This window comes from Bison bison, unplaced genomic scaffold, assembly GCF_000754665.1.
Source record: "Bison bison bison isolate TAMUID 2011002044 unplaced genomic scaffold, Bison_UMD1.0 scf7180017863823, whole genome shotgun sequence".
NCBI lineage: Eukaryota > Metazoa > Chordata > Mammalia > Artiodactyla > Bovidae > Bison > Bison bison.
In genome coordinates this window covers 299,345-308,664 of record NW_011494395.1, presented here as the reverse complement: position 1 = coordinate 308,664, position 9,320 = coordinate 299,345, and the positions used below count along the sequence as shown (strand labels likewise).

General features: G+C 56.3%; 1 protein-coding gene across 1 annotated transcript; it reads left to right on the top strand.

Moving 5' to 3' along the window:
* Positions 1-657: 657 nt before the first annotated feature.
* ADAMTS4 (ADAM metallopeptidase with thrombospondin type 1 motif, 4) lies at positions 658-8,807 on the top strand. Its single transcript, XM_010833683.1, has 9 exons — positions 658-1,794; positions 2,902-3,225; positions 3,475-3,607; positions 4,169-4,339; positions 5,093-5,379; positions 5,486-5,672; positions 5,904-6,079; positions 6,997-7,172; positions 7,602-8,807. The coding sequence occupies exons 1-9, from the start codon at positions 1,057-1,059 to the stop codon at positions 8,032-8,034; spliced, it is 2,625 nt and encodes an 874-aa protein (XP_010831985.1). The 5' UTR covers positions 658-1,056; the 3' UTR covers positions 8,035-8,807.
* The last annotated feature ends 513 nt before the right edge of the window (positions 8,808-9,320 follow it).

The following is a 9,320-nucleotide window of genomic DNA, read 5'->3' as shown; positions in this document are numbered from 1 at the left end:
TGGTAATTCAGGAAGGGGGAGCCTAAGGGAAAGAGAAGGGAAGCAGAGGTGCCACCCTGGGCTTCCTTCTATAAAAGTCCTTAATCCTGTCTGCCATGGCCTCTGCCTGCTTCATGTGCCCATTCTAGGCAGACTCATCCTGCCTTTGAGGAGTACTCTTCGTGATCACTGTCTCCTTGCCTGTCCCTTCTTCCAGCCTCCTGTACTCTCTCCAACTGCTTGGTTCCTGAGCTGTGTCAAGTCACCTCCTTTCTTTGTTCTGCCCTCTTGATGCTTCCTTACCTGTTCCCCACCCTCTTTCCCTGGCAGCTCACTCATTTCCCTTGGCCCTGGAAACCAGCCTATAGGCGCAGAGAGCATCATGAAGGATCCCTGAGAAAAGGCTAGACAGTGGGAGCAAGAATTCTCCTGGGACTTTGATCCTTTCTTTGCGTGTTGGTCAGGCCCTTTCCCTGACTTCCTACCCCACCAAAGAGAGTGAGACAGCTGAGAGCCGACTTCGGAGTTTGGGAAAAGGCTATGTCATCAGCTGGCCCAGTGCCTGGGAGAGTCCCCTCTAGCAACTGGGACTGGGCAAGTCCCATTTTTTTTTTTTTTAAAGAAAAACAAATGGATTTTTGGGAAGCAATGAGACACCCATCTGAGTTCTGCCACCAGAGCTCTGGGCTGAATGGCTTATAGCTCAGCCAATCGTAGCAGCTGGGGATGCTTAAAAAGAGCTGGCGCGGAGAGAAGCTGGGAAGAACTCACAGAGAGACCCACAGACACATAGACACGGGAGAGAGAAAAGGAGAGACAAAGGCACGGCGGAAGGAGGCAGAGAGAGAGGACAGGCATTGAAGCGAAGCCAGAGAGAGTCTGAGAGAGCAGAGGGAGAAGCCAGAGAAGCTGCAGAAGACACAAGCAGGGAGAAACAGACCCAGGAGAAGGAGGGAGTGGGAGGAGAGTGTGGAGGAACCAGACCACTAGGCACTTCTCCTAAGCCTAAGGGCCAAGTTTTCTCCAACTCCTCTGAAGGTCCCCGGGCCCTCTGAAAACTCTGCCTCTGACCCTGGCATGAGTCTGAGCCCCCAGGCTGCAGAGAGGAGCTTTTCGAAGCCGGGACAGGGAGGACTTGGTGCCCAGATGGCCTCAGTCCCTCCCAGCTACAGCATCAGTGCCATGTCCCACATGGACTCGCATCCCGGGAGGGGCTTGGCGGACGGCTGGCTGTGGGGAATCCAACCCCGCCTGCTGCTCCCCACTGTGCCCGTCTCCGGCTCCAGGCTAGTGTGGCTGCTGCTGCTAGCCTCCCTCCTGCCCTCAGCCTGGCCGGCCAGCCCCCTCCCCCGGGAGGAGGAGATCGTGTTTCCAGAGAAGCTCAACGGCAGCGTCCTGCCTGGTTTGGGCACCCCTGCCAGGCTGTTGTACCGCTTGCCAGCCTTTGGGGAGACGCTGCTGCTAGAGCTGGAGAAGGACCCCGGCGTGCAGGTTGAGGGGCTGACGGTGCAATACTTGGGCCGAGCGCCTGAGCTGCTAGGTGGGGCGGAGCCAGGCACCTACCTCACCGGCACCATCAACGGAGATCCGGAGTCGGTGGCATCTCTGCACTGGGACGGGGGAGCACTTTTAGGGGTGCTGCAGTACCGAGGGACTGAACTCCACATCCAGCCCCTGGAGGGAGGCGCGCCTAACTCCGCTGGGGGGCCTGGGGCTCACATCCTACGCCGGAAGAGTCCTGTCAGCGGCCAGGGCCCCATGTGCAACGTCAAGGCTCCTCCTGGGAAACCCAGCCCCAGCCCCCGAAGGGCTAAGGTAGGCAGTCCTGGAGTCCGTGTCCTGCCGTGTCTGTCCTACTGACCCCCATTCGTCTTCTCTCCACCCACTTCCACTTCTGGCCCGTCTGCTGCTCCCCTCCCTTCTGCCTGCCTTTTCTTTTTCCACTAGCCTCCTTCCCTGGGAAGCTTCTGGCTTCTCCCTGCCCCAACCCTTCTTCTGGCCAGATCGCTGATCCCAAGGGGTGCTTCCCAGAGGTGGGTCAGAGACTCTGTGCTGGGAGTGACTGCTGCCTCTCCCCATCCCGCCCCTGCGTAGCTATGGCCCTGGCTATCCTGCTGGCACAGTCCCCAACAGTGAGGCCCTCCTAACAGCCCCCTGGCCTTAACTCTTTTCTGGGCCCCAAGTTTGACTTTCACCCCACCACCAGCTAAAGGAATGAGGTTTGAGGCCCGAGGGATTGGCCTCTGGCTTCTGATGCTGTCTTCAGAATTGTTCTGGCAAACTACCAACTAGGGCAGGAGCGGACAGGGAGGCAAGGCACCCTGAAGTCCGTTCTGGCCGGTCCTTCCCACACTGCGGACTGACTGTAAGGCTGCCTGAGGCTCCATCCTTTCCTCCCTCCCACTCCCGCTCTCCCCCTTCTTCCCTTCCTCCCTCCCTCCCTCTCTAGCTTTAATCCAGACCAGACGCTCCCTCCGCACCCGCCACGCTGAGATCTGGCCCTGGCCCTAGCTGCTGACTGAATTATTCCTCCAACCACACAGGGCAGACACGTTGCAGCCCAGCCCTCTAGCCCCAGTCCTGCAGGCCCCAGCCACACTTGGGCCTGGAGGACCCCATGGTCCCTCCCAGAGGCCGTCCCAACTGGTTTTCACTTCAGGGGCCCACACAGCCCTGGGACGTGGCCTCCCTATCCCCTCCTCTTCTCAGAACCAACAGATGATTTCTCAGAGTTACCGCAAAAGCCCAGGGATTTGGAGTTGTCGGGGGAGAGGCCTCACCAGACCCGTCAAGAATCCCATGGGATATGTGAGGCCCAGCTGGCTCTGCTGAGTTCCAGACCTAGGAAGTGAGGGAGGGGAGAAGTTATCCACGGGTCTGGGAGGCTATTTCAGGATCCTCTTCCCCTCTTTTCCTCTGCAGCGCTTTGCCTCACTGAGCAGATTTGTGGAGACTCTGGTGGTGGCAGATGACAAGATGGCGGCATTCCATGGTGCAGGGCTCAAGCGCTACCTGCTGACAGTTATGGCAGCGGCGGCCAAGGCCTTCAAACACCCGAGCATCCGCAACCCCGTCAGCTTGGTGGTGACTCGGCTAGTGGTTCTGGGGCCAGGTGAGGAAGGGCCCCAAGTGGGCCCCAGTGCCGCCCAGACCCTGCGCAGCTTCTGTGCCTGGCAACGAGGACTCAACACCCCTGACGACGCGGACCCTGGCCACTTTGACACAGCCATTCTGTTTACCCGGCAGGTGAGGCCCCGGGCAGCACCTCAGGCAACGCCCTGCACAACTTCAAGAAGCACCACTGCACAGACTCTAGTGTAAATGGTGCCCCTGGGGTAGTTCGACATGGTGCCTGGCCCCAGCCACACTGCCAGTGCCATCTTGGCCCCGACAGTGCCGAAGGCGCAGTGCCCAGGTCCCCACTAATCTGGATCTCAGCTCAACGCACCCCGCTGTCTTGTTCCCTCATGCAGTGTCTCTGATCCCTCTCCACAGGACCTGTGCGGAGTTTCTACCTGTGACACTCTAGGCATGGCTGACGTGGGCACCGTGTGTGACCCCGCCCGGAGCTGTGCCATTGTGGAGGATGATGGGCTGCAGTCAGCTTTCACCGCTGCTCATGAACTGGGTAAGCTGGCGGTGGGGTCATGGGGCACGCATGAGGAGTGAGAGAGCTGTCAGGGGTGAGGTGAGGCAACGGTGCGCTCACCAGAGTACAAGTGGAGGTCACCAGGTTTTTCTTCCTTCTCCCCAAGCCTCAGTCCAGGGCCACTACCATTCTCTGCTCAGAATGTAGACAAACACATTTTTCTATTCAATGAGATAGTGTGTAGAAATCTACTGTGAACTTGGGTGTGTGTGTGTGTGTGTTTGGAGGGGGAGGTGGGACAATGTTGAGAGAGATTATTCACAAGAGTCAGTGATAGAATGGATGGAATCAGGGTTGGGAATGTTGGCTGTAAGGAAGAGTGAGTAGGGAGGGCCCCTGAATATATCGGGGGGAAGGGAGACAGAGAAATGGGGGCTACACACTGAGAAGCCCTTGGAGCACCAGAAGGACACTGGGGGCAGAAGGAGATGTGGAATGGATCTGATCCTCCAAAGCTGCAACCAGGCTTTGATGGGTCTGCAGCCCATTGAGGGCCCAGGGATGGGATTCGTGGCCACTAACAGGGCCTCTGCTCCACAGGCCATGTCTTCAGCATGCTCCATGACAACTCGAAGCAATGCACTGGTCTGAATGGGCCTGAGAGCACCTCCCGCCACGTCATGGCTCCTGTGATGGCTCACGTGGATCCCGAGGAGCCCTGGTCCCCCTGCAGCGCCCGCTTCATCACTGACTTCCTAGACAATGGCTTCGGTAAGCAGATGGCACTCCCCTCGCCCTGTGCAGGACACAGTTCCTGCCCCCTGCATAGTACTTCCTCTTCTGTCGTATCCCACATGGGCCAAATTGACTCTCTCCAACATGCTTCCTCTACATGTGGGATGGGGTGAGAAACGTTGCTGCCTTTATGTGGTTCCCACTTCCTCTCAGGATGAATAGCACAACTACAGGAGGCAAGTTTTGGCCTCAAAAGAATTAGAACTGACCTTCTAAGGGCCAGAACTGTTTGACACCAGAAGGGGCCAATTGTGAAGGAGGCCTTGTCACTTGAGGTGTGCAGACTTAGCAGTATGACTATGATTGAACAGTGCTGTTGATGAGAAGCAGATCAAGAAGTCTGTATTTGGTTAGACTAGGTAGGAAAATCTAGTGCTGTGAGCTCCTCTCCTGATCCTACTTTTTGATGTGTGTAGATGTGTGACTGTAAGTTACTTCACTTCTGCATAGCCGATCTGTAAAAATCTGTAAAATCTGTAAAAAAAATCTGTAAAATAGCACCTGCCTCACAGGTGCTGGCCATGATTAAACACATATTGCTGGTCAAGCATTTAGTCAGTGCTCATCAAATAAACATCGAATAAATTACAGCTGCTATTTAAAGCTTCTTCCAGTACTAGAATTTGTAGGATCCCTCAGCCACCCGGGAACCCAAGATTTCAGCTGATGACCAGCAGGCCCCTCTGCAACCTCTTGCTGACTTCATAACGCCCCTGCCTCTTTTCCCAGGGCACTGTCTCCTAGACAAGCCGGAGGCTCCTCTGCATCTGCCCTTGACCTTCCCCGGCAAGGACTACGACGCTGACCGCCAGTGCCAGCTGACCTTTGGGCCTGACTCGCGCCATTGTCCACAGCTGCCGCCGCCCTGTGCTGCCCTCTGGTGCTCTGGCCATCTGAATGGCCATGCCATGTGCCAGACTAAGCACTCACCCTGGGCCGACGGTACCCCTTGCGGGCCCGCACAGGCTTGTATGGGTGGCCGCTGCCTCCATGTGGACCAGCTCCAGGCTTTCAATGTGAGATCCAAGGGCAGGGGTGGGGCAGAGGGCCTGGGGGAGTGGTGACTGGCCCTGAGCCCAAGAGAGTATATTGATCCCACTTTTCCATTCTGTCCTTCTGCAGGTCCCACAGGCTGGTGGCTGGGGTCCCTGGGGATCGTGGGGTGACTGCTCTCGGAGCTGTGGGGGTGGTGTCCAGTTCTCTTCCCGGGACTGCACACGGCCCGTCCCCCGGAATGGTGGCAAGTACTGTGAGGGCCGCCGTACCCGCTTCCGTTCCTGCAACACCCAGGACTGCCCAACTGGCTCAGGTGAGGAGTGGGAGGTAGGGAACCCCTTGGAAAGCATTGGGAGAGCAGAAAGCACTGTCCCTTAAGTTCAGGGACCAAGGAAGTGTTAAGGGTCCTGCTGTTGAGGGGAGTGACAGGCAGTCTGTGGGGTAGAGAGCTGTCATGCTGTCTAGAAGGTGTGAGAGGCTAATGGGAGGCTGGTGGGGCAGTGTGAGGGAGAGGGGCTCTGACTGTCCATTTTTAACCTTACAGCACTGACCTTCCGCGAAGAGCAGTGTGCTGCCTACAACCACCGCACTGACCTCTTCAAGAACTTCCCCGGGCCCATGGACTGGGTTCCTCGCTACACTGGTGTGGCCCCCCGGGACCAGTGCAAACTCACCTGCCAGACCCGGGCACTGGGCTACTATTACGTGCTGGACCCACGGGTGAGGACCAGAATGCTCCAGGGCCTTGTCTGTGCTCACTCACCCCCCCAGAGGCCCTCTGCTTTCTGATGGCCAAGATCCAAAACAGCGCTATTGCTGGAGTTCCCACGGCCATGCCTGGCCAGCCCACGGCTCCATTCAGACTTCTCTGTCTAAGGGTATTTGGAAAATCAGCCCTGGACTCTGGAGAAGTTGTCCATCAGGATGTGCTAGCCTGTCCCATTTCTATTGGTTTCTCGGTCTTCCTCTCCCCATCTTCCACTGCTCCATTTGGTGAGAATGGAAGCCTGTGGCCTTTTGGGCATGGCTCTGACCCCCATCGGATGGGCTGCTCTGTTGAATTACAGTGGTGGCCTCACTGAGCTCATGGGGGGCCAGTCCCCCACTAAACAGGCCTGGAGAGGGTGATGGCCCTGCCCCGCCCCTCTCTGTGATAGGGCCCTGGGCTGAAGCTGAAGAAGGAAGAACTAGACTAGCAGTCTTGCCTCCTTCACCCTCTTCTGGGGAGAATGCCTACTTGTTGACTGCCCTCTAGTGTCTAGCTGGGACACTACACCAAAGTTTAGGGCTTGGTGTTCGGACTCAGACCTGCAATTCCCGTGTTGGCATCTCCTCTTGCCAGCTGTGTAACCTTTGAGCAAGCTCCTAATCTTTCTAAACCTCAGTGTTCCATCTCTACAAACCTCAAATAGTGGTTGTGAGATTTATATGGCACTTAGCACAGTGTCTAACTCAGCGTGAGCTTCTGAAAATGGTGGCTTTTATCACTGTCATTATGATTATCATCCGTTACAGAGCCTGGGGTTCCTTCCGCATTCCATCCACATCCCCTCCCTGATGGGATATGGTTTTTGTTTGGCTTACCAACACCTTTTGATTTAGGAAGACCCTTTCATCACTCCCTCTCTTCTCCTCAGGTGGCAGATGGGACCCCCTGTTCCCCAGACAGCTCCTCAGTCTGTGTCCAGGGCCGCTGCATCCATGCCGGCTGTGACCGCGTCATTGGCTCCAAAAAGAAGTTCGACAAGTGCATGGTGTGTGGTGGGGATGGTTCCAGCTGCAGCAAGCAGTCTGGCTCCTTCAAAAAATTCAGGTTTGTTCACTTCCACCTTCCTGGGGATATAAAGGTATCCTCAACACTGTTTCTCCTCTCAAAGAGCTGACTTGGGAGTCTAGTAAGGGACACAAACAGACCCTTGCTCCAGAGTGTCAGCCTGGGCTTGCCATGAGGGCCCTGTGGGCACTGGGGAAGGCTTCCCCAGGAGGCGACCTCCCTCCTGGAGGGAGTAGGGATTGGAGCGTGCCAAGGAGGGGGGCTTAGAAGGGTACCTCAAGAAGGGGCAGCAGGTGTAAGGGCCCACAAAGAGGCAGAAGGACACATCTGCAGATAGCTCAGATCTAGGCTGGACAGCTCAGGAAGGTCTGGGGAGACAACTGCTGCACACGTGTGATGGTACAAACCCTGCTCAGAATGGCAGAGAGGGTTCACCGAAATGCTGAGTTCTCCTCTACTCGAACACAGGTACGGATACAACAACGTGGTCACCATCCCCGCCGGGGCCACCCACATCCTGGTGCGACAGCAGGGGAGCCCTAGCGTCCGGAGCCTCTACCTGGCCCTGAAGCTCCCCGATGGCTCCTATGCCCTCAACGGTGAATACACGCTGATCCCGTCCCCCACAGACGTGGTACTGCCCGGGGCCGTCAGCCTGCGCTACAGCGGGGCCACTGCAGCCTCGGAGACACTGTCAGGACACGGGCCCCTGGCTGAGCCCTTAACGCTGCAGGTCCTAGTGGCTGGCAACCCGCAGAACGCCCGCCTCAGATACAGCTTCTTCGTGCCGCGACCGCGACCAGTCCCCTCCACGCCACGCCCCACTCCCCAGGACTGGCTGCGCCGCAAGTCACAGATTCTGGAGATCCTCCGGCGGCGCTCCTGGGCCGGCAGGAAATAACCTCACCATCCCGGCTGCCCTTTCTGGGCACCGGGGCCTCGGACTTAGCTGGGTGAACGAGAGACCTCTGCAGCGGCCTCACCCCGAGACATCGTGGGGGAGGGGCTTAGTGAGCCCCGCCTCTCCTCCCCGCGCTACCGAGCAGGCTGGCCCTGCCGGGGTTTCCTGCCCTGGATGGCTGGTGGATGGAAGGGGCTGGGAGATTGTCCCCTATCTAAACTGCCCCCTCTGCCCTGCTGGTCACAGGAGGGAGGGGGAAGGCAGGGTGGGCCCCAGTTGTATTTATTTCATATTTATTCACTTTTATTTAGCACCAGGGATGGGGATGAGGGTCAGGGTCCTGGGGAAACTGATCCCCTGCCTTCCTAGCTCTCACCCTGTCTAGGAAATCCAGGGTGGTGGTGATAGGTGTACGTGATCTGTGTGTGTGTGTGTGTGACAAAGTGTGTGTGTGTGTGTGTGTGTGTGTGTGGTTCATCCTGCCCAGCTTTCCTCTCCTTGAATTTTATTTTCTCGGAAAGGAAGAGTCAAGGGTAGGATAGGCCTTCAGGGAGTAAGGGATTATCATATTTTTTAAATATAAATTGAGTTCTGCTATTTATGTGCTCCTTTTGGAGTCAGACAGATGTGGGTTGCACCCTGATTCCACATCTCTGAACGTTAGTTTCCTCATTTGACGATAATAATACCTCCTTTGTAAATTTGTTATAAGGATTAAATACTGTAAATAAAGAACTAGCATAATGCCTAGCACTCAGTAAGTGCTCAACAAATGGCAACTGCTGTCCGTTGTTGTTATCACCACCTTGCTGTCCTCGGCGACTGTCTCCAGAGTCTGCAGTGCATCTGAAGGTGGCAAAGATCTGCGTCAGTGGTGCCTGGCCTCGCCCCCAGGCTCAATTCCTTTGGTTGGCAGAGCCCTAGCCTGGATTTTGAAGGACTGTCAGAGAAAGGACAATCCTGTCCCTGATACCCAGAGGCTCCCAACCACGTGGAGACTAATAAACACTGCAGTACAAGCACAGTTGACAAGAACATGAAGGTGAAAAATAACAAGTGTCAACACATACAGTGCTTAGCAATGAGAGTGCTAGGTGAGGGGGTCCTGGGGAGGCTATTTCAGGAAGACCACTGGAGCAGGCGCTGGTGGGTCTAAATCTGAGCTGGGGTTCAGCATCTTATTAGCTGGTAGTGGTGGATAAGTCACGGATTTTGAGCCTTAGGTTGCTCATGTGTGCAAGAGGGCTAAAAATACCTCTTCCCACAGGGTTATTCTGAACAAATGT

What these genes read in the sequence shown, in the direction of transcription:
- ADAMTS4 (XM_010833683.1), top strand. Translation starts at nt 1,057, where the DNA reads ATGAGTCTGAGCCCCCAGGCTGCAGAGAGGAGCTTTTCGAAGCCGGGA. An exon ending in CCAGCCCCCGAAGGGCTAAG is followed by an intron (nt 1,795 to 2,901) that starts GTAGGCAGTCCT and finishes TTTCCTCTGCAG; the next exon opens with CGCTTTGCCTCACTGAGCAG. An exon ending in CCATTCTGTTTACCCGGCAG is followed by an intron (nt 3,226 to 3,474) that starts GTGAGGCCCCGG and finishes CCCTCTCCACAG; the next exon opens with GACCTGTGCGGAGTTTCTAC.